This window comes from Rana temporaria, chromosome 6, assembly GCF_905171775.1.
Source record: "Rana temporaria chromosome 6, aRanTem1.1, whole genome shotgun sequence".
Lineage (NCBI taxonomy): Eukaryota > Metazoa > Chordata > Amphibia > Anura > Ranidae > Rana > Rana temporaria.
In genome coordinates this window covers 217,622,297-217,647,275 of record NC_053494.1, presented here as the reverse complement: position 1 = coordinate 217,647,275, position 24,979 = coordinate 217,622,297, and the positions used below count along the sequence as shown (strand labels likewise).

Sequence of the window (24,979 nt, the reverse complement as noted above, 5' to 3'; positions counted from 1 at the left end):
TTTTGCCTTGATATACAAGCGATGTCTTGATATAAGAGCAGCGTCATGTCACTGCTGAGTATAAAAAAAGAAGAGAGGCGCCTCCAAGTGTAGCAATACGGTTACATTTAATGAAGGGACAACATCTAGCAACTTATTGCTACACTTAGAGGGGCCTCTCTTCTCTTTTATACTCGGTAAAAAAAAAAATGCTTTGATATACAAGTGCTTTGGATTACAAGCATGTTACTGGAACAAATTATGCTTGCAAACCAAGGTTTTACTGCATTACATATTTATTTTTTTTGCATACTGTGACCAGAGCCATACAGTGTTACCATAGTAACCAAGTACTACTCTGGGGAGGCGATTAGGATTTTTATTTGCTTTTTGCACTCTACGATTGCTTATAACGGTGAATGACATTCAGGGTTTACTATTGTGACTGGCCACAGCTATCACATGGTACAGACAGGCTGTGATTGGCCATCTGTACCATGTGATCACTGTGACCAAAACACAGCTAGCAACAGAATTATACACAATGAATGGAAGCCATCCATTGTGTACAATTGTCATGAGATCTGCTGTGACTGGCCACAGCTATCACATGGTACAGACAGGCTGTAATTGGCCCTGTCTGTACCATGTGATCACTGTGAATATCATTCAGGGTTTACTATTGTGACTGGCCACAGCTATCACATGGTACAGACAGGCTGTGATTGGCCATCTGTACCATGTGATCACTGTGACCAAAACACAGGTAGCAACAAAATTGTACACAATTAATGGAAGCCATCCATTGTGTACAATTGTCATGTGATCTGCTGTGATTGGTCACAGGCGATCACATGGTAACAGAAGCATGCCGGTACACTGATCTGTCATCCGTTGGGTCTTGCGGACACAGCGGGTGAAAAAAAAAAAAAAAGTAACACTGCAGTGCAAAACGGGGAGGACATAATATGACGTCCACCCGGATCTAGAGCGGTCCCACCCAACTCTCATTTTACTATAGGGCAATACAGTCAGTCTCCCGCCCCGGTCACCAATGGCCACTGGCCCCGCATGCATCAGGCCCCAGAGCCCCCCTCATTCAAGCTGCGACTTCTGAGTCCCATCCATAAGATCAGCCTCCAGTTCAATCATTCGCAACAAAAAAAGAGACAGTTCACCCACCGGCGTCGACAACTGCAAAAGTGTTTGAATAACTTTATTAATAACTCCGAAAGTCTGGTGGCTTCTGCCCGTGACAAAAGAAAAAAAAAAACGCAGACTAAACCTGCGTAAAGAAATTGGCAAGCAACAAAAAAAAAATACTGCAGTATAACCTGAATTATAACAAAAAAAAAAAAAAAATTAAAATACAAAATTTAGGTTGCGTACGGAAATGAGGCACGTTAGATCAGGGCTGACGCAAAGCCGCGAGGAGCCGTTCCCAGAAAGACCTTTAGTAGCAGTAAAAAGGGCCCCGCCTGCTATTTACAAAGAGCCGGTCCGGGGGTATTAACGCTTTAGGGGTGTAGGGGGCAGTAGAGCGTTGAGGGGGAGGGTCAGACGGCAAGAGCTCTCCTCGCTCTACGCGGCTTTCTACATCAACACTTGGCCAGCATGACGTTATGTAGTGGAGGCCGACGAACACTGTGCTTTAATATTCCACTGCTTCCAAGATCATTTTACATTGTATCCTTTTTACTCAGTCCCATATACATTGTTTCCAATCCTCAATCCCCAGTGAAGGGGGCGGATCTCTTTCCTGACGAAACGCGTCGACTCATTTTTTTGTTAAGTCTTCTATTTTAATCTAACATTGGAATAAACTTGTATCTGGACTAATAACTCATGGCTTGGCGTTTAATCTCGGCTATGTAGTGGATCGCACGTTGACCGTTCGCCCTTTACAGTCCTGGGGCGGGCAGGAGATCTCACAGTTTCTGGGCAGAGGTGGCCAAGAGTTTCTCTCGTGAAAAGTTTATTTTTTTTATTTGGCAGTGGTAAAAATTTGTTCTTTTTTTCGGCGAAGAATAGAAAGAGGAAAAAGAGAAAAGCTCAGAACCACGTGTGAGGGTGGCGGGACAATTCCTCCCCTGCCTACTAGAGAGGGGGGGGGGGTTAGCACCCCGTCTGGCTGCTGCTGGTCTTTAGCATTGAATTAAAAATACTAATAGAGTTAGAAAAGGAGGAAGGCGGTGGGTTCAGAGCCCTCGCTCGCTGCGGCCCTTCGCGGGCGGGTTTCCGCCGGCTCCACATCACAGTAGGCAGCAACGTTGTTTGAAGCTCTTCTTGCTTTTACCGCTTTTCTTTCCATTCTTGTCTTTGTTCTCAGACATTTTCTTCGATCGGACTTCCCGCATGAGGTCAAAGAAAACCTGAAAAAGGGGAGAAAAAATACGAAAAGGTGGTAAAAAAAAACAAACACAACAACAACAACAACAACAACAACAACAACAACAACAACAACAAGGCTCACCTTGAGCTGAATTCTGACTATACAGATAAAAAGATACCCCAATTCTATGGTTAACCCCCCTTTTCGGTGAAATGCGTCAGCAGGCAAGTCATGTCGGATGGACCCAACACAGTAGAGTGTGGCTTATATATGTTTGTATGCCTACAGAGATGAAGGCGGATTCTCAGAGAGCCTGTACACCCAATCCATGGGGGGCAACCGTGCGGGCACGCTCCTGAGTCCTGCGTCAAACGAGAACAGACATCAGGACTGGGTTTGATTGACAGCAGCAGGAGCCAATGGCTGCATACAATGAGGACCCGAGACAACGGCTGGAGCTGCTGGGCTCTTCCCCGTCGCTGGAAAGATTTAGCCAGATTCAGGTATAGTTACGCCGGCGTATCAGTAGATACGCCCTCGTAACTCTGCATCCGGGCCGTCCTACATTTAAGCGTATGCTCAAACTGAGATACGCTTAAAATGTTGCCAAGATATGAGCGGCGCAAGTCTTCCTATCATTATTTGTCTTTTCACCTTCCCGAGTGACACTCCCCCCGACACATGGGTGGACAACACCTACTATTCCAGGACCCCGACCACTCCACAAGTAGAGAACATTGTCCTCCCTCTCTACACACTCGCCATCTCTGAATATGGGAACCCCCCCCCCCCCCCCCCGGTCACATGACTCGACAACTTCTACCATTCCAGCACCCCGACCACACCGGGAGGTAGGAGGGCATTGTTAGCTCCGCCCACAAACACTCACCTTATCTACATTGGCTCTGGTTTTGGCCGAGGTCTCCACATACTGAACTCCCCATTCCTCCGACTTGCCTCGGGCCTCATCCACGGGGACTTGTCTCCTGTCCTCCAGATCCGATTTGTTCCCTACGAGGAGCAAAGGGATCTTATCTTCCTCCGCCTTCACACGCAGGATCTGCTCTCTGTACGAGGATACGAAAAAAACCAACACATACTTAATGTTATGAGAGATATATATATTGTATTGGGATTTTTAAAGGCAATTTCAAAAACAATAAAAATTATTTGAAATATTTATTTTCATATAGAAGAAAATGTCACAAATAATGATAAAAGGCTGTCAAGGAGGAGGAGGACCCTAGGCGGAACCTGATAGGCCCCTAAGACTAAAAAAATGTGTATATATATATATATATATATATATATATATATATATATATATATATATATATATATATATATATATTAATAAAAATAATTATATATATATATATATATATATATATATATATATATATATATATATATATATATATATATATATATATATATATATATATATATATATATATAGAGAGAGAGAGAGAGAGAGAGAAGTTGAGGTCACGTGCTCAGTGTCATCTCCAGAGGTCGTCTTTGGGAAACAGACGTACGAGTGCTGCCAGCATTGCTGCAGAGGTTGAAGGGGTGGGGGGGGGAGGGATAGAGATATATATATATATATATATATATATATATATATATATATTTTTATAAATAAATATATATAAATTATTTTTATAAATAAATATATATAAATTATTTTTATAAATAAATATATATATATATTATATATATTTTTTTTATTTTTTATTTATACATATTTTTTATTTATACATACACATATATATATACATACACATACATATATACATATATATACATATATATATATATATATATATATATATATATATATATATATATATATATATATATATATATATATATATAAATATTTTCTTGTATCTTTTCATGTGACAACACTGAAAAAATGACACTTTGTATCTACAATGTTGTGTAGTGAGTGTACAGCTTGTATAACGGTGTAAATTTGCCGTCCCCTCAAAACAACTCAACACACAGCCATTAATGTCTAAACCTCTGGCAACAAAAGTGAGGACACCCCTAAGTGAAAATGTCCAAATTGGCCCCAATTAGTCATTTCCCCTCCCCCCGGTGTCATGTGACTCGTTAGTGTTACAAGGTCTCAGGTGTGAATGGGGAGCAGGTGTGATAAATTTGGTGTTATCGCTCTCACTCTCTCATACTGGTCACTGGAAGGACAACATGGCCCCTCATGGCAAAGAACTCTCTGAGGATCTGATATAAAGAATTGTGTCTCTACATAAAGATGGCCGAGGATATAACAAAATCGCCAAGACCCTGAAACTGATCTGCAGCACGGGGGGGCCGGGACCATCCAGCGGTATAACAGGACGGGTTCCCCTCCCCCGCCTCGCCATGGTCCACCAAAGAAGTTGAGGTCACGTGCTCAGCGTCATATCCAGAGGTTGTCTTTGGGAAATAGACGTATGAGTGCTGCCAGCATTGCTGCAGAGGTTGAAGGGGTGGGGGAGGGGTCAGCCTGTCAGTGCTCAGACCATACGCCGCACACTGCATCAAATTGGTCTGCATGGCTGTCGTCCCGGAAGGAAGCCTCTTCTAAAGATGATGCACAAGAAAGAGCCGCAAACAGTTTGCTGAAGACAAGCAGACTAAGGACATGGATTACTGGAACCATGTCCTGTGGTCTGATGAGACAAGATAAAGGTATTTGGTGTCAGATGGTGTCAGGCGTGTGTGGGGGGAGGGGCCAGGTGAGGAGGACAAAGACAAGTGTGTCTTGTCTACAGTCAGGCATGGTGGGGGGAGGGTCATGGTCTTGGGCTGCGTGAGTGCTGCCGGCACTGGGGGGCTACAGATCATTGAGGGGACCATGAATGCCAACATGTACTGTGACATACTGAAGCAGAGCATGATCCCCTCCCTTCAGAGACTGGACCGCAGGGCAGTATTCCAACATGATAACGACCCCAAACACACCTCCACCACTGCCTTGCTAAATAAGCTGAGGGTAAAGGTGATGGACTGGCCAAGCAGGTCTCCAGACCTAAACCCTATTGAGCATCTGTGGGACATCCTCAAACAGAAGGTGGAGGAGCGCAAGGTCTCCAACATCCACCAGCTCTGTGATGTCATCATGGGGGAGGGGAAGAGGACTCCAGTGACAACCTGTGAACCTCTGGTGACCTCCATGCCCAAGAGGGTTAAGGCAGTGCTGGAAAATAATGGCGGCCACACAAAATAGACACTTTGGACCCAATTTGGACATTTTCACTTAGGGGTGTACTCACTTTTGTTGCCGGCGGTTTAGACATTAATGGATGTGTGTTGAGTTATTTTGAGGGGACAGCAAATTTACACCGTTATACAAGCTGTACACTCACTACACAACATTGTAGATACAAAGTGTAATTTCCTCAGTGTTGTCACATGAAAAGATACAAGAAAATATTTACTCAAAAAAATTTTTTTATATATATATTATATATATTATATATATATATATATATATATATATATATATATATATATATATATATATATATATTTTTTATTTTTTTTTTTACAAAAATGTGAGGGATGTACTCACTTTTGTGAGATACTGTACATACATACAGTATGAAATATTATGCGATATACATCTGTCAACTGCAGGACAGCGTTAGCAAATGCGTTTCGAAGCAGGGTTTTTGATTCTTCATCAGGGGTAGGATTGTGGATGTCACTGGTATAAGCAACCACTTTTTAACCACTTAAGACCCGGATCATTATGCAGGTTAAAGACCTTGTCCCTTTTTGCGATTCGGCACTGCGTCGCTTTAACTGACAATTGCACGGTCGTGCAACGTGGCCTTCAAACAAAATTGGCGTCCTTTTTGAAAATGACAATGGTCCCAAAAATGTGTCAAAATCGTCCGAAGTGTCCGCCATAATGTCGCAGTCACGAAAAAAATCGTTGATCACCGCCATTATTAGTAAAAAAAAAAAAATATTAATAAAAATGCCATAAAACTATCCCCTATTTTGTAAACGCCAATCCATAAACGCTTATTGCGATTTTTTTAAAAAATTTTTTTTATCAAAAATAGGTAGAATATGTTTCGTCCTAAACTGAGAAAAAAACGTTTTTTTATATATTTTTGGGGGATATTTATTATAGTAAAAAATATTGCATTTTTTTTCAAAATTGTCGCTCTATTTTTGTTTATAGCGCAAAAAATAAAAAACCGCAGAGGTGATCAAATACCACCAATAGAAAGCTCTATTTGTGGGGGAAAAAGGGCGTCAATTTTGTTTGGGAGCCACGTCGCAACGACCGCGCAATTGTCAGTTAAAGCGACGCAGTGCCGAATCGCAAAAACTGGCCAGGTCCTTTACCTGCATAAAGGTCCGGGTCTTAAGTGGTTAATAAGGCACCGACTGATAAGTCCCCACAGCTTACCAGGTCCTACCAGCATTGACCAAACACCAAAATATCATTTATGGGTGGGCCTGAACCTTAAGAAAAAAAAAACACACATCCAACCCACCTGAACTCCGCTGTTGCGGTGAAAGACTCGTGCTCCGTAATGGAGAAGACCAGCAGGAAGCCCTCGCCACTGCGGAAGTAGTTGTCTCGAATGGCCGCATAGTCCTCCTGACCCGCCGTGTCCAGGATGTCGATCTGAACCTCCTCTCCGTCCAGCACCACTTTCTTCCTGTAGCTGTCAGCCTTGGTGGGCTCATAATCTTCTACAAACTGCGATGGGAGAGGCAGACATGAGTCTAAAGTTCTATATAGAACTATACAGAATGTAGGTTGTGCGTGCGATTCACAGCACCTCATGCCGTTATTTGGTATCCAAGAACCAAGAAATTAAAGCGGGATTATAAATGGTGCAGATGTAAAATTCAAACCAAAAATTAGCAAATAAAATATCAATATTAACTACTTGGGACCCGCGCTATAGTCAATTGACAACTACAGCGCGGATCCCAAAATCCAAGTGGACGTCAATTGACGTCCGCCCCTTTGCGCGTTCCCCACGCAAAACTCTGTCTTGGCCGTGTCCCTTGGACACAGCCAATTACAGATCGCCGCGAACGGCCAATCAGAGTGCGATGCGATCTGTGCGGCCAATGAGAGACGATCTCATATGTAAACATATGAGATCATCTCTCATTGCCGTTTTACACAGAGACAGCGGTCCTGTCTCTGGAGAGGAGACCGATCTGTGTCCCTTGTACATAGGGACACAGATCGGTCACCCCCCCCCCCACCTACAGTTAGTAACACTATACAGGGAACATATTTAACCCCTTCCTCACCCCCTAGTGTTAACCCCTTCAATGCCAGTCACATTTATACTGTAATTAGTGCATATTTATAGCACCGATCGCAGTATAAATGTGAATGGCGCCAAAAATGTGTCCGATGTGTCCGCCATAACGTCGCAGTCCCAATAAAAAAAATCAGATATCCGCCATTTCTAGTAAAAAAAAAAATAATAATAATTCTGTCCCCTATTTTGTAAGCGCTATAACTTTTGCGCAAACCAGTCGCTTATTGCGTTTTTATTTTTTTTTTTACCAAAAATATGTAGAAGAATACGCATCGGCCTAAACTGAGAAAAATGTGTTTTTTTTTTTTTAAATTGGGATATTTATTATAGCAAGAAGTAAAAAATATTGTATTTTTTTCAAAATTGTCGCTCTATTTTTGTTTATAGCGCAAAAAATAAAAACCGCACAGGCGATCAAATACCACCAAAAGAAAGCTCTACTTGTGGGGAAAAAAGGACGTCAATTTTGTTTGGGAGCCACGCCGCACGACTGCGCAATTGTTAGTTAAAGCGAGGCAGTGCCGAAAGCTGAAATTTCACCTGGGCAGGAGGGGGGTATATGTGCCCAGTAAGCAAGTGGTTAATAACATTTAAAACAATGTTACCATTAAGACCATATTTATAACCCACAGAAATACCGCTCCTTAGTCTGCATGAAGCGGTATAGATGGAAGTTCCTGACATGTTTCGCCTTAGGATTAGACTACCTCCGGGATTTTGAGGACCAAAAGTTTGTGGACGTCACACCTTTATAAGCGTGTGGATATCTGTAACGGTTTGGCCCGTGAGACCCAGAGGCTCTTGAAGGATACGGGGTACTCCTGTGTCAGCTTCACCAATGACTCTTGTGTCTAGGGTCATCCTATGTCCACTAGGGGCATAGGATGACTGAGAACTGATATCATGAATTACATGAGATGGGACAGTAATGATAATTCATGTATTGCAGGATATCTTGAAATATTACAAGTTGTTCATTCTGAACCCAACAGGTCAATAGAGTGTCTCCTTCAATGTGGAACATAGACTGTTGAGATGTTAATTGATGTTAATCACCACCAGCTACCTGGCTGTAGTGATGAAAGCTTGCTGTGATTGCATTCTATTGTCTATTGTGTTAATTAAGTCTGGCTCCTAAGATATTTCATGGTGCTATGCTAACTAACCCTGTATTGTGTGAAAGTTCTATTGATGCTAATATGTGTTGTGAGTTAGCACACTCTAAAGGTCAGACGTCTTATGTTCACTAAAGGAATGTGTATTGTGTAGCAGGTGAGAATAGCTTATCGCGGAGTCAGAAAGTCTGTCTAAGATGTGGATTGAGGGGGACTCGTTGGCACCCATTGTGTGATGTTGTGGGTGGAGTGGGTCATTGTCCCTTTGATTCCTGCAGCATGCTTTCTAACTGTATATAAGAAACCTGAGTTTACCATTAAAATCGATCTGTTTGGAACCAGAGAACAGAGCTGTGTCTCGTTATTCTGGGGGAAATCCAATGGGTCCTGTCTGCTGGATTGTGGAGTGTCAGAAGCTGTCTCAGGTTGGTGGAATGTAATATCGTAACTGCGTTAACCCCTGACCGTTACAATATCCAATTCAAAGACTGTGTCCTTTAATATGAAGTAACATACCCCCCATCTCACCTACAACATTCTCTTCTATTCTGGGAAGACTTTCCACAAGATATGAAGGTGTCTGTGGGAATGTGTGTCCATCTATGAGGTTGGGTACTGATCTTGGATCAAAAGACCTGGCTCATCAAAGGGGTTCAGCAGCATTGAGATCAGATCTTGGATCAAAAGACCTGGCTCATCAAAGGGGTTCAGCAGCATTGAGATCAGGGCTCTGTGCAGGACACTCGAGTTCCTCTGCACCAAGCTGGAGCTGTAGAGTTCCTCCACACCAAAGAGTCCTGACCTCAACCCTACTTAACAGCTCCATAAAGACACGGTCTGTCCAGTTTGGTGTGGAGGATACTCGAGTGATCTACAAAAGATCCCTGACCTCAACCCTACCCAACAGGTTCATAAAGACATGGTCTGTCCAGTCTGGTGGGGAGGAACTCGAGTGTCCTGCAGACTGGTCAAACCATGTAATTCTGGAGCCGTTTGGTAGGGTTGAGGTCAAAGCTCTGTGTAAGACGCTCAAGTTCCTTCACACCAGACTGGTCAACCCGCGTCTTTATGGTGCCAAAGCTATCATGACGGAGCTATAGCTCCCCAGTAAACCCAGATTGCCAACTACTTTCCCAAGACGAACCACCAAACTCCTGAAACCATCAAAGTGACTGGACATGGATGGCGGTATAACAGACTTTTAGATCTCACAGGATGACCATGTTGGGATTTTGTGCTCCAATTCTTTATTGTAAGCTAGGTGTCCCCCAAAATCTATCACAACACCTAAACCCATCTTCTGAGGTTTGATGTTTGGAGATGGACCTTTCATGGACGCCTTTAAATGGCCTTCTAAAACACTAAACATGTTTTTTTAACCACGATTATATACACGTCGGCACTTTGAAGAGGGATATCTCTGTTATGGCAGCAGCTGCTACAATACAATACAATACAATAATGGTGGCCTCTGCGGCAGATTCGCCGTGAGATTACCGTTATGGGCGGTGGGAGAGGGGCCCCCCTCCTACCCGCTCTCTTGCACCCCGAGGCTTCGATAGCGGCGGAGTCAATCGGCTCCTTCTCGTGGCTGGGTATGGATACGAGTGAGTGGGAAGATGGCCCTCACCCATCTCCCTACCATAGCAGGGGGCGGAAGCGAAGTTAAAACGTAACTTCGGCCCATAGCTCTTAAAGGGACATTTTTTTTTTTTTATTATTGCACGTTAGTGTAAATATGAGGTCTTTTTGACCCCAGATCTCATATTTAAGAGGACCTGTCATGCATTTTTCCTATTACAAGGGAGTTTTACATTCCTTGTAATAGAAATAAAAGACCCCCCCAAAAAAAAAAAAGTATGTGTAAAAGTAAAATAAGATTTATTTTTTTAAAGCGCCCCGTTCCAAATCATGTCTTTTATGGAGCTGGCTTTGTATCCAGGGGGCACAGTCATGCTGGAATAGAAAATGGTCTTTGCATGATTAACAACAGTACCCTTCAGTGGAAACACTAACTCAATTACTTCTAAGGGGGTCCATGTACATTTTGGCTACCGTATAAGCTGAAAATGCCCCCCCTCGGCTTATACTCGAAACTGTGGCCATCTGCGGCTTTGTGCACCTGAACTCCCGGTGCTGTGACGTCATTCTAGTCGACAGCCGAGCAGTGTAACAAAGCCCCGCCTCCTCCGTGATAGGCGGAACCACCAACTCACTGCTGGGAAACAGAGTCAGTGTTCCGTCACCGACGAGGAGGAGGAGGCGGGGGCGGCTACTAGACTGAATATATCACAGCTCCGGGAGATCGTAAGGCTGCAAATGGACACAGCACCGGTAGCTCAGGTAGGGAGATTGGGCAAGAAAGACGGACACAGCGAGGGCAAGAAAGACGGACACAGCGAGGGCAAGAAAGACGGACACAGCGAGGGCAAGAAAGACGGACACAGCGAGGGCAAGAAAGACGGACACAGCGAGGGCAAGAAAGACGGACACAGCGAGGGCAAGAAAGACGGACACAGCGAGGGCAAGAAAGACGGACACAGCGAGGGCAAGAAAGACGGACACAGCGAGGCACGCAGATGGACACCCTAGGCTTATACTCGAGTCAATACGTTTTCCCATTTTTTTGTGGTAAAATTGGGTGCTAGTATATACGGTATATAGTGAATTTAAAGCGGCAAAGCAGTCAGCATGGGTTAGAACTCACCTCATCATACATGAACTGTAGAGTAAGAGCAGACTTGCCCACGCCGCCGCTGCCCACCATGATCACCTTGTGCAGCACCAAGGAACTCTGCGTCTTGTTCTTGTTGGCTGCCATCTTGGGTTTGTTCTAAAATCTGCAGTCATACACCATCCGCTCCGTCTGTCCCAACTACTGCAAACAGGTAAAAATCGGTAATGTCATCACTTTGTATTTCTATAGCGCCAACAATTTATTTTATTTTTTTACAAATAACGTAGTGTTTATTCTGAGGAATAAAGGCATACAGAAGAATGATAATGACAACATAAGTACAATGAAAAGAAGAAAAACTGAAGAAAAAGTGGTGTACAACGAGTTTCCACCAATCATATGCTCTTGATCATAAAAAGCAGTGGCGGCCGGCGGGTACCCTACACGTCAGCCGGCCCTTATAGCGCCAACAATTTACAGAATTTTACAGAATGGGGGGGGGACACAGAGGATCATACGAGGAGGATCATTGAAACAGAATATATGAGAGGGCGTTGCCTAAAAGTGCAGTGGCCAATCAGGAGGGATTTTTGGAAATCACATGGTGTCATCCTTTATGCAACTGGATCACTGAAAGATATGAGCCGTGATACTGAAAGCCTTTCCTTTCCTTGGCAAAGCGACGAGAGCACCAGATATATAAAAGAGTACCGCTCCAGGTGGGTGTGCTGGACGATTAATAGCTACTCAGGAGACCAGGAGTGCCGGCAACGCACAAGGCAAATTATAGAGGCAAATGCACTACAAAGGTACAGCAAAACAATGGAGATAGCAGCCTACGCGTTTCACACTGGAGTGCTTAATCATGGCTCCATGAGGAGAGGAAGACAACCCAAAAGCCGTGGATCCACCCCCCATGGGGAGAGGAAGACAACCCAAAAGCCGTGGATCCACCCCACCATGGGGAAAGGAAGATGACCTGAAAGCTGTCGATACACCCCACCCCCCCATGGGGAGAGGAAGGCAACCCAAAAGCCGTGGATCCACTTCCCCCTCCCCCGTTCATTTAAGGCCCCCGAAGAACTTGCACTCTCAGTTTCCAATAACTATAAATTACTATACTATAAATACTAATTACTGTACTATAAATAAATAAGTGCCAAGTGTGAGACAGGCAGGCTTTGCGGCGGGTATAAAAATTGCTCCTAGGCTGGCGAGAATGCCCCGACTGATCCCTCTGCTTACACTCACTGACACGTCTAATCGCACTTTACACGCTTGTAAATCCTCATCTAACACGTCAGACCGAAATTCCTGCAACAAACGCATAAAAAAAAAAAAAAACTTTCCATGTTTATTCCACAGCCACCTTATGCGGCATTCCTCACCGGAGCCGAAACCAGAGTTCAAGGAAATCCCCCAAATATATATATATATATATATATAAAAATACTTAGAACCACCAAACATGAAGGGGACCCTCACACTCCTGTACCCCATTAGATACAAACTATTGATCAGGACCCTCATACCTCCTATACCCCATTAGATACAACCTATTAATAAGGACACCCCTATCTCTTGTACCCCATTAGATGCTACTGCATCTATTGGGGTATAAGATATCGGGGTCCTGATTTGTACCCCATTAGATGCAAACTGTATTAATCAGGACCCCGATATCTTATACCCCAATAGATGGTTAGCATCTAATGGGATACAAGAGATAGGAGGGTCCTTATTAATAGTTTGTATCTAATGGGGTACAGGAGGTATGAGGGTCCTGATTAATACCGTTTGCATCTATTGGGGTACAGGAGGTATGAAGGTCGCAATAGTTTGCATCTAATGGGGTATAGGAGATATCGGGGTCCTGATTAATACAAACTATTGATTGTGACGCTTTTACCTCCTGTACCCCAAAAGATGCAAACTGTATTGATAAGGACCCTGATATCTCCTGCACCCCAATAGATGCAAACTGTGTTGATCCGGACCCTCATACCTCATGTACCCCAAAAGATCCAAATCATTAATAAGGACCCTCCTATCTCTTGTACCCCATTAGATGCCAAGTGCATACATTAATCAGGTCCCCGATATCTCCTATATCCCAATAGATGCAAACAATTGATTGCGACCCTCATACCTCCTGTACCCCAATAGATGCAAGCTATATCAGGACCCTCATACCTCCTGTACCCCAATAGATGCAAACAATTGATTGCGACCCTCATACCTCCTGTACCCCAATGGATGCAAACTGTATCAAGACCCTCATACCTCCTGTACCCGGACCCCTATAGCCCCTGTACACCAATATATGCAAACGGTATTAGGACCCTCATATCTCCTGTACCACATTAGATGCAATCTATATTGATCATGACCCTCACATCTTCTGTACCCCAATAAATGCAAACTATTGATCCAGACCCTCATACCTCCTTTACCCCAATAGATCCAAACTACTAAAAAAGGACCCTCCTATCTTGTACCCCATTAGATGCCAACTATCAGGACCCCGATATCTCCTATACCCCAATAGATGCAAACTATTAATTGCGACCCTCATACCTCCTGTACCCCAATAGATGCAAGCTCTATTGATCACAACCCTCATATCTCCTGTACCCCAATAAAGGCAAACTGTATTGATCCATACCTACCTCCTGTACCCCATTAGATGCACTCTGTATTGATCATGACCCTTCCATCTCTTGTATCCCAATAAATGCAAACTGTATTGGTCAAAACCCTCATATCTCCTTAGATGCAAACTGCATTAGGACCCTCACATCTCCTGTACCCCAATACATCTAAACTATTAATAAGGACCCTCCTATCTCTTGTACCCCATTAAATGCTAACTGTATTAATCAGGACCCCAATATCTCCTATACCCCATTAGATGCAAACTATATTGATCCAGACCCGCATACCTACCGTACCCTATTAGATGCACTCTGTATTGATCATGACCCTCCCATCTCTTGTATCCCAATAAATGCAAACTGTATTGATCAGGACCCGCCTATCTCTTGTACCCCAGTAGATGCTAACTGAATTAAATCAGAACCCCAATATCTCCTATAACCCAATAGATGCAAGCTATATTGATCACGACCCTCATATCTCCTGTACCCCCAATAAATGCAAACTGTATTGACCCATACCTACCTCCTGTACCCCATTAGATGCACACTGTATTGATCATGACCCTCCCATCTCTTGTACCCCAATAAATGCAAACTGTATTGATCAAAACCCTCATATCTCCTGTACCCCATTAGATGCAAACTGCATTAGGACCCTCATACCTCCTGTACCCCAATATATCTGAACTATTAATAAGGACCCTCCTATCTCTTGTACCCCATCAGATGCAAACTGTATTAATCAGGACCCCGATAGATGCAAACTACATTAATCAGGACCCCGATCTCTCCTGTACCCCATTAGATGCAAACAGTATGGACCAGGCCCTCATACCTCCTGTTCTCCACTAAATGTAATCTGTATTGATCAGGCTCCTCACACCTCCCCCGTTTCCTCCAAGGAAGGGGGTCTCAAACTGGCGGCCCTCCAGCTGTGGTGAAACTACAAGTCCCATCATTGCCTCTGCCTGAGGAAGTCATGCTTGTAACTGTCAGCCTTGCAATGTCTCATGGGACTTGTAGCTTCGCAACAGCTGGAGTGCCGCCAGTTTGAGACCCCCCTGATCTAAGGTCATCTCTTGTAAGTATATGTTGCCTTTACACCCTTCCGACTATAAGAACGCATTGGGCCCCGTTCACATTGCGGCGATGAGCTCCATGCCCCATGCAGGACGTCTTTTCCCAGGAACTTTGTATCCAACAAGAACAAATGTATCTTTTGGAGGAATTCTCACTTCCTGCCATTGTCCCCCCCCCCTCCCTATATGAACACAGAGAATAAACTTCCTGTCGGTGTATCCTGTTAGATGACAACTTGCCATCCTGCGTGCAAAGCTTTCAGGCTCACCGATATTCCCCCCCCCCCCCCCCCACTGTATTATCTACAGCTCCAGGGACGATCTTGGGTGGTCCGATCTGCCCCCATGATCTGGGTTTAATTACCCGTTACATTGTTATTTCCAGTACCAGCTAAAAGCAACAAACCCACACCACACAGGCTCCTACGTTCCGATCTTACCTGCCGCAGTGGAATCCGGGAACAAAAATCACCAACCGCTCTACTCCCCTGTACAGGACGCCATCCTTGCAACCCGCAGCTCTGCCAACCAACCAACCGCCCGACTCCGACCCTTCTCCTCCCAGCACGTCGTCCCCGACAGCCCGTCACAGGATATAAAGCAAGGAAGCCGACTTCTCTAACTACACCAAATCGGTGACATCATGTGTTTGTAGAATGGAGAAGGGGCGGGCGGCACGCCTGATCGGAAGGACGACATACAAGTCGCTGAATTATAATAACAGAACATAAAGTGAGGAGGCTTTGTTTTCCTGAGGTTTAGACACCGTGTATAGAGATTGTGTAATCATTTCACTTTTACACCATAAATTCCCTCCAACGTCCTCCACCCCCGCCACATCAAAACCAGCGAAACTAGAAAAAAACTTCAATAATATTTTTATATATATATATATATATATATATATATATATATTATTAATATTTAATATTTTTTTAAATATATAAAATATTTAAAAAATAATAATAATAATAATAATAATAATAATAATAATAATTTGGAATCTAGGAGCCAGCTAAAAAAGTTAGGAGCCACAAAACGAACCCCGTCCCAACTAGCACACGCGCAGAAGCGAACGCATACGTGAGCAGCGCCCACATATGAAAACGCTGTTCAAACCACATGTGAAGTATCGCCGCGATCGTTCGAGCGAGAGCAATAATTCTAGCCCTAGACCTCCTCTAACTCAAAACATGCAACCTGTAGAATTTTTTTAAACGTCGCCTATGGAGATTTTAAAGGGGTAAAAGTTTGTCGCCATTCCATGAACGGACCTAATTTTGAAGCGCGACATGTTGGGTATTAATTTACTCGGCGTAACATTATCTTTCACAATATAAAAAATTGGGCTGACTTTACTGTTGTCTTATTTTTTAATAAAAAAAAAAAAGTGTATTTTTTCCCTCAAAAAAGTGCGCTTGTAAGGCCGCTGCGCAAATACGGCGTGATAAAGTAATGCAAAGATCGCCATTTTATTCTCTAGGGTGTTAGAAGAATAAAAAAAATGATATATATATATATATATATGTTTGGAGGTTCTAATTAGAGGGAAGGAGATGGCAGTGAAAAATTACATATTAGAACTGCCGTTTTACTTGTAATGCTACACCGCGGCCAAACCGGCCACCACCAGATGGCGCAGGTCACAGAAGGAAGCTTGGCACTTCACAAGGCCGCGGCCTCAATTACCGGCCGTCGCACGGCGGTGGGGGTGTGGCGGGGGCACACTGTGCCTACGTGCTCCCCCGCCGCGCAAACAGCGGGCCCACAACAGCCGGTAACTGAGGCCGCAGCTTTGCAGCCTTGTAGGCCTCAAAGCCGCGGCCTCAATTACCGGCGAGCGCCAGGTCACAATTTGTCGCAATTGCGACCTGGCGCCCCGATTTTTTCCGAGCACTGGTTTAAAGATGAAGTAAACAAGCGTTATTGTATTCCTTTATATAACAAGCACAAAAATAACAAAATAAAAAACCTACGTGCCTAAATTCTAGAGAAAAAAAAAATATATATATATATATATATATATATATATATATATATATATATATATATATATATATATATATATATATATATATATATATATTAAATAAATCATAATAAAAAAAAAAATCATAAAACAATAAAAAAAATATAAAAAAAAAAAAAAAAACAAAACAACATTACTTTATAAAGTAAAAAAAGAGAGAAAAAAAAAAGGGACACCCTCAGCAGTCTACATTAACAAGAAGTTCAAAAGGAGCAATCAGGGTGTCTAAAATAGGAAACAAGAAACACTGCTTCAGCAAGTTATACAAGTCCCACATTTTTTTCCTCACATATATTAATAGTTAAGAGATTATAAAAGGACGGATAGGCCCAAAATAGATGAACATGGAAAGCTGGTCACACATGAGAGGGAAAAGGCAGATGTGGTCAATCATTTTTTGCAGGTTAAAAAAAAAAAAAAAAAAAAAAAAAGGTGCAGGAACTCTCCCTTTTTGGAGTTACCCCGTCTTCACCACTACCTACCTCCAAGCACCGTTCCTTGGTCCCACCCCCTACCCACCTCTCAGTACTGCCCCTTTTAATTTGTTAATGATAACAAGAAAAGCAGGAAAATCCCCTACAGCCAAAAACAATAGACCCCCCAGCAACAATAGTTGCTTGGCAACAATAGACCACCCTCAAAAAAATAAACACCCCCTAGCAACAATAAATCCCCAGCAGAAACAAAAGATCTCCCCACAGGCAGCATCAATAGACCATCCAGCAGTCAGCTACAATAGAATTCTCTCTCCCTCCAGGCAACAATTAACTCTCCCAGGAACATAAGACCCATCCCAGAAACAATAGATGCCCCGTCAGCAAAAATATACCTCCTGAGCAACAATAGATCCTCCCCTTGCAAAAATACATCCATTCCAGCAACACTATATCCCCCAGCAGCAATAGACACTGTAGCACAACCCAGCACCCCTTGACATCACATACATTCAATGCTAGAGGTGCCGGAACTGCGTTCCCCCGCGTTTCCGCTGAAAAAAAGCCATGCAGGTAACTACAGACCAGTCAGCCTAACATCAATAGTATGTAGAAATTTGAGTAAAATGGTAAGGGACTCACAGAAATTTGTCCGATGAAACATATTGCGACAACCAGCAGGGATTTATGAGCGTTCTTGTCTGATCAACCTATCGTTCTATAAAGGAAGTGATAAATTGGATGGTGGACGCGGTGGGGCTGACTTACTAAAACTGGAGTGTGCAAAATCTGGTGAAGCTCTGCGTAGAAACCAATCGGCTTCCAGAATTTTTTTGCCAAAGCTTAACTGAACAAGCACAAGTTAGAAGCAGATTGGCTACCATGCACAGCTGCACCAGATGTTGCCCTCCACAGTTTTAGCAAACCAACCCCAGTGCCTCTAGATTTTCCTAAGGCATTTGATATTGTACCTCAAAAAGTTTACCATATTTATCGGCGTATACCGCGCACTTTTTTCCCCTTAAAATCAGGGGGAAAATCGTGGGTGCGCGATATACGCCGATCCCCGCTGTCTGAGCACAGCAGCCTAGAGCCGAGCGTACTGCGCACTCGGCTAGGCTCGGCTCCGCCCGCAGCTACACGAGGAGCCGAGACAAGCCGAGAGGAGCCGAACACAGGAAATCCGGCTCGGCCGAGGCGCCAAATCCAAAAACAAACACTGCGGCAACCCCGGGCAAGGTGCGGATGGACTCGCAGATGGACACCCACAAGGCTGGATGGACCCCGCGCTAGGCCGCAGACGGACGCCGGACAAGGCCGCCGATGGACGCAGGGCAAAAATTTAAGTTTTCTTCCCCCCTTAAACTACCTTTCTAAGCTTGGGGTGCGCGTTATACCCCCATAAATACGATAAATTATAAACCGGGGTCTTGAATTAAAATTTACAGGTGGTCTAATCAGTAACATTTTCTTGTCGGCAGAAATCCAAATCTCAGGTTTGCACTAGAACACATCACAGTCCCTTTACATCAGTGTTTATAGCTAGGAATGGGCTCAGGCGATCTTCGGATCGTAGTCCCAACCCACCTGAGCAATCCCACCAGGAAGTCCTCACTGCCAATCACAGGCAGCAAGGCATTTTCCGGCTCCCAGCTGCACATACACGCGCTGCCTATGATTGGTGGTGTGCAGTGACGGCTTCCTGGCGGGATTGTTCAGGTGGGTTGGGACTACGCTCCGAACAACGCCTATTTGTATCCCACCCTTCACATCCTAGCACCCTTTACACCAGCAGCCTCAGCCCCCTTTCACGTCACGACCCCGCTTAACATCACGGTTCCCCCTTTATAGCAGGGTCTATAGCAGGTGATGGGGAACCTTGGCACCCCAAGATGTTTTGGAACTACATTTCCCCCATGATGCTCATGCACTCTGCAGTCTAGTTGAGCATCATGGGGGAAATGTAGTTTCAAAACACCTGGCAACAGGGCAGCTTAAAAAATCTTTGGGCCCCTTACACAACTTTACGCCTGCCCCCCCCCCCCCCCCCCGAGCATGACCGCCAACATTCCCCAGGGCTTGCCCACTGGCCATACCACCGAATCCACATACCAGCCAATCTCACCTGTACGCACTCAGCCCCCTTTCCCCTCAATCCTGTATATATGTCGGCCCCCCTCACACCTGTATATATGTCAGTCCCCCCCCCCTATTATATATATATATATATATATATATATATATATATATATATATATATATATATATATATATATATATATATATATATATATATACACACACACACACACACACACACAGGTGTGAGGGGGTGGAGCAGACATATATACAGGTGTGAGGGGGGTGGAGCAGACATATATACAGGTGTGAGGGGGGTGGAGCAGACATATATACAGGTGTGAGGGGGGTGGAGCAGACATATATACAGGTGTGAGGGGGGTGGAGCAGACATATATACAGGTGTGATGGGGGTGGAGCAGACATATATACAGGTGTGAGGGGGGCCGACATATATACAGGTGTGTTTGGGGTGGGGATGGGGCAGATAGATAGAGATATACATCTCTCTATGTGTATGTCAGCCCCATCCCCACCCAAACACACCTGTATATGTTAGCCCCCCACCGCACCTCTATATATGCCAGAACCCCCCCCCCTTCCCCCCACGTGTACATGTGTATATATAAATAAATAAATCATCCTCACACATATGTAAACACACAAGCCTCTGGCCCCTCCCTGTACACAAATAGCCCCCTCCCTTTCCTTCACAGCCCCTACTTGTACAGAAGATCTTCCTACCTGGTCGGTGGCAGTAAAGAGCTCGATGTCTTCGCTCAATGACACAGAGAGAAGCAGAAGCTGCGAGATCGTTTCTATAGTGCACAACACGGCTCCCCTTCATCCATCCTGCCTTCTCCTTACAACTGTAAGGGGCCTGAGGGGCCCGCCCGGCTATCGGATGTACCCCCCTGATGGCGGATCTGCCTGGGAAGATTCGCCATCACTGGTCTATAGCCCCCCCCTTTAAAGCAGCCCCACCGTGTCCTCAGTTCCCTTCATATCACAGCCCCCCCCCCCCTTTACATTGCAGTGCCCCTCCACATTAGAGTCCCCCTTTTGAGCAAAGTTAGTACCAATTTACAAAAAGAAAAGGATCGAGATGCATACAAAGAAATGACAGATCAGTCAGCCTAACAACAATAGTATGTAAGGTATTTGAGTGAATGTTTAGCGACTCTACACATGCTTGGGACAAATACAGATCTGTACTCAAAGTTAAAAGGCAACAATAAAAAAGAAAAAAAGGAAAAGAAAACAAATACAAAAAGGAATCAGCCTTAGGCCATTTAGGGGTATTTGTTTTTTTTTGTTTGTATGTAAATCTTACACATTTACGTTTCTATAAAATGTATCTAAATTGATCTTGGCACCCAAAACAAAAACTGGGAAGTTAGATGAAGAAATATAGTAATAACTACATCGTCAAAACCACAGAGAATATTTCATCGAGAATTAAGTCTTTCCCAGAGCGCAGCAAAGCCGCAAAAGGGAGGTTAGACCTTCACAGAAAAGCAGAATAGGAAACAGGAACAAAAGGCCAGCACTTCCCTAAAAAATACAGCTAGAAAATATCCGTCACCATCCAGAGACCGGTGACCCAAATCTCACCCTGGAGACCGAACAGATCAGAACCAACACCAGGGGGACCTCTAGTGTCCAACAGTGCAGGAACAACACGTCTCAGCATGTCTCATCAGCCAGGAGCTCTTCAGCCTAGGCTGGGAATTGTAGTTCCCCCCCTTCCCCTATTAGAAGAATTGTTAAAACAAACTAGGGAAAAGGGACCAAGAAAAAAAAAAAAGGGACCAAGGAAAAAAAGACCAAAAGGAAAAAAGAAAAAAAAGAAAAAAAAAAGAGAGAAAAGGGACCAAAAAAAAAAAAGGAACAAGAAAAAAAAAAAAGAGAATAAAAAGGGACCAAGAGAAAAAAAAGGGAACAAGAAAAAAAAAAAGAGAAAAAAAAAGACCAAGGAAAAAAAAAGAAGACCAAAAGGAAAAGAGAAAAAGGGACCAAGAATAAAAAAAAGAGAAAAAAAAAAAAAAAGGGACCAAGAGAAAAAAAAAGACCAAGGAAAAAAAAAAAAGACCAAAAAGGAAAAGAGAAAAATGGACCAAAAAAAAATAAAGAGAAAAAAAAAAACAGAAAAAAAAGGGACCAAGAGAAGAAAGGGACAAAGAAAAAAAAAAGAGAAAAAAGGGACCAAGGAAAAAAAAAGAAAAAGGGTCCAAGAAAAATAAATGAGAAAAGGGACCAAAAAAAAAAAAAAAAAAAAAAGAAGAAAAAAAATAAAATAGAGAAAAAAGGGACCAAAAAAAAAAAAAGACAAAAAAGAAAATGGACCAAGAAAAAAAAAGGGGGGGGGAGGAAAAAAAGGGACCAAGAAAAAAAAAAGAGAAAAGGGACGAAGAGAAAGAAAAAGTTGCAATTTTAAACAGCAACCTTATATTTTGTTTCAATGATTCCTCTGAAGGGGGAACTACAATTCCCAGCCTAGCCTGAAGAGCTCCTAGCTGATGAGACATGCTGAGACTTGTAGTTCCTGTACTGCTGGACACTAGAGGTCCGTGGTTCTGGTCCGTTCGGTCTCCAGAATGAGATTTGGGTCATTGAATAATAAAGACACCCCCGTGGCCCTTTCCTTCCCCAAAAAGTCACATACAGAAAATTACTCACCCCGCCCCCCGAGGAGAAACAAACACGAGAGTCGAAGATTTGAAAATTATTTTGGCATTCGATAGTACGAAGGTAGAAATGTCTTCTGAGGTCGGGGGTAGAAGCGTCACGCTCGGCGGTGAAATGCCTCGGACGGGTGTCAGGTCTCACCGCCCTCCGGGAGCCGCTCTCGTGACTCGTCCGAAATTCATACTGGAGCCAGGCTGGGCAGACACAGCGCTCTCTCTCTGCGAGCTTCACCCGCTCCTGGCACTGCGCCACAGAGAAAAATGACTTTCTACACATACAAATGAATGGAATTATAAACAATTAGGCTTCCTGGCGCGTGTAGCTGGGATTGTGACAAAGAAAAAAAAAAACACAAAGTGTAATGTGAGAGACCCTGAATTTATACATCCCATGAGCTGTCCAATCACTATACAATCTGATTGTACAATTTACATTAGACCAAAGCTATGTAATACAATAAAAAAAAAATATCATTGCACTTGTATCAAATCAAGCAGACCCTTACACTGCATATAGGATGGTAGATCTAAAAGGAGATGTAACCCATGTAACAAGTCCTATACACATATAGTGTCTTCCTCCCACATACGGTTTTGGCAATAAAGCTTGTTTGAATGGGCCCATTGGAAGGTAAAGGTAAGGAAGGAAGGAAGGAAGGAAGGAAGGAAGGAAGGAAGGAAAGAAAGAAAGAAAGAAAGAAAGAAAGAAAGAAAGAAAGAAAGAAAGAAAGAAAGAAAGAAAGAAAGAAAGAAAGGAGAGAGAGAGATAAGGGGTTTAAAGAAAGATAGGAGATAAAGTGTTGATTCCCTCAACATTTGATGTGGAATCACTCCCACTTAGGAGCCTTCCCTGCTGGAGAATATAATGATCAGCAATGTCGGCTATAGCTTGCGGCACTGATCGTTTGGGGGAAAAAAAAAAAACTGGAGCGGCCAAGAAAAAAAAAAAAAAATAGGAGAAAAAAAAAGGAAAGAAGGAGGAGGAGGGAGGAGGGAGGAGGAGGGAGGAGGGAGGAGGAGGGAGGAGGAGGGAGGAGGGAGGAGGAGGGAGGAGGAGGGAGGAGGGAGGAGGAGGGAGGAGGAGGGAGGAGGGAGGAGGAGGGAGGAGGGAGGAGGGAGGAGGGAGGAGGAAGGAGGAGGGAGAAAAAAAAAAAGGAACGAAGGGGAGAGAGAGAGAGAGAGAGAGAGAGAGAGAGAGAGAGAGAGAGAGAGAGAGAGAGAGAGAGAGAGAGAGAGAGAGAGAGAGAGAGAGAGAGAGAGAGAGAGAGAGAGAGAGAGAGAGAGAGAGAAAAAAGGAACGAAGGAGGAGAGAGAGAAGAAAAAAAGGAACGAAGGAGGAGAGAGAGAAGAAAAAAAAGGAACGAAGGAGGAGAGAGAGAAGAAAAAAAAGGAACGAAGGAGGAGAGAGAGAAGAAAAAAAAGGAACGAAGGAGGAGAGAAGAAAAAAAGGAACGAAGGAGGAGAGAGAAAAAAAGGAACGAAGGAGGAGAGAGAAAAAAAGGAACGAAGGAGGAGAGAGAAAAAAAGGAACGAAGGAGGAGAGAGAGAAGAAAAAAAAAAAGGAACGAAGGAGGAGAGAGAGAGAGAGAAGAAAAAAAGGAACGAAGGAGGAGAGAAGAAAAAAAGGAACGAAGGAGGAGAGAAGAAAAAAAGGAACGAAGGAGGAGAGAAGAAAAAAAGGAACGAAGCAGAGAGAAAAGGGAACAAAGGAGAGAGAAAAGGGAACAAAGGAGAAAAAGGAAGAGAGGAGGGAGAAATGAAATAAAAAATAAAATAAAAAAAGATAGAGATAGAAAATGAGAAAGAAAAAAGGAAAATAGAATAGAAAGAACAATGGATGGGGGAGGGGGGGATAAGGGGAAAAAGGGGTGATGGAGAGATTAGGGGGGGGGGGGGGGGATTCTGCACGGATCTGTATTGGAGATGTAGACGTGGTTTGTGCTGCAAAAACATAACATCCAATTACAGATACAATGTGATTATTACTAATCCGCTCATTTCCTGCATCAATCCCAATCTTCTGATATATGGCAGAGCCCGGAATCCTCGGCACAGAGAGGAGAGTCGGATGGGATACTTCCACAGAGATATATTACACAGATAGGACACACAGGGGTCCCCCCCCCCCCACCAGACTTCTCAACATTCCCACCCCAGAGGAATTTTTCCCCCCCTGCTCTGCGTTTGTCGCCTTCCTCTGGATCAGCTGTGATAATAGAATTGTGTATATTGGATTGTACGATATTATTGTTGTTATTTTTTTTATGGTTGAACTGGATGGACTTTTTCAACCTGACCAACTATGGAACCCCAATGAAATCTCCCCCATCTTAAGGGAACGCTACAAATGACCACCCTTCCTTTACAGACAGCTAAAGAAATGATTTGTGTCATGTAGCCAGCTCCACAACTACCCAGCCTCCCTCCCATTCAAATATGGGGGGGGGGGGGGGTTCAATCAACCCCCATCTCTAGAAACCCCAAAAAGGACCCTGGCTGAGAATGAGTCAGGAGCAGCCATGGCATCACCTGGGTACACAGAGGGGCAGCCATGGCATCACTTGGGTACACAGAGGGGCAGCCATGGCATCACTTGGGT

At 43.8% G+C, this 24,979-nt stretch overlaps 1 protein-coding gene across 3 annotated transcripts in view; it reads right to left on the bottom strand.

Annotated features, from left to right (window-relative positions):
- Positions 1-1,177: 1,177 nt before the first annotated feature.
- RALB (RAS like proto-oncogene B) overlaps positions 1,178-24,979 on the bottom strand; it is a 37,819-nt gene continuing 14,017 nt past the window's right edge. Inside the window, exons 1-5 of one of the 3 annotated variants that reach the window (XM_040358249.1) lie at positions 15,592-15,715; positions 11,446-11,616; positions 6,832-7,040; positions 3,201-3,378; positions 1,178-2,351 (exon numbers count right to left, since the gene is read on the bottom strand). In XM_040358249.1, coding sequence (XP_040214183.1) covers positions 2,232-2,351; positions 3,201-3,378; positions 6,832-7,040; positions 11,446-11,559 — 621 coding nt within the window. In that variant the 5' untranslated portion in view covers positions 11,560-11,616; positions 15,592-15,715 and the 3' untranslated portion in view covers positions 1,178-2,231. Of the gene's footprint in view, positions 2,352-3,200; positions 3,379-6,831; positions 7,041-11,445; positions 11,617-15,591; positions 15,716-24,979 lie in introns of those variants that run through there. The other 2 variants (XM_040358248.1, XM_040358250.1) reach the window with 2 other exon arrangements.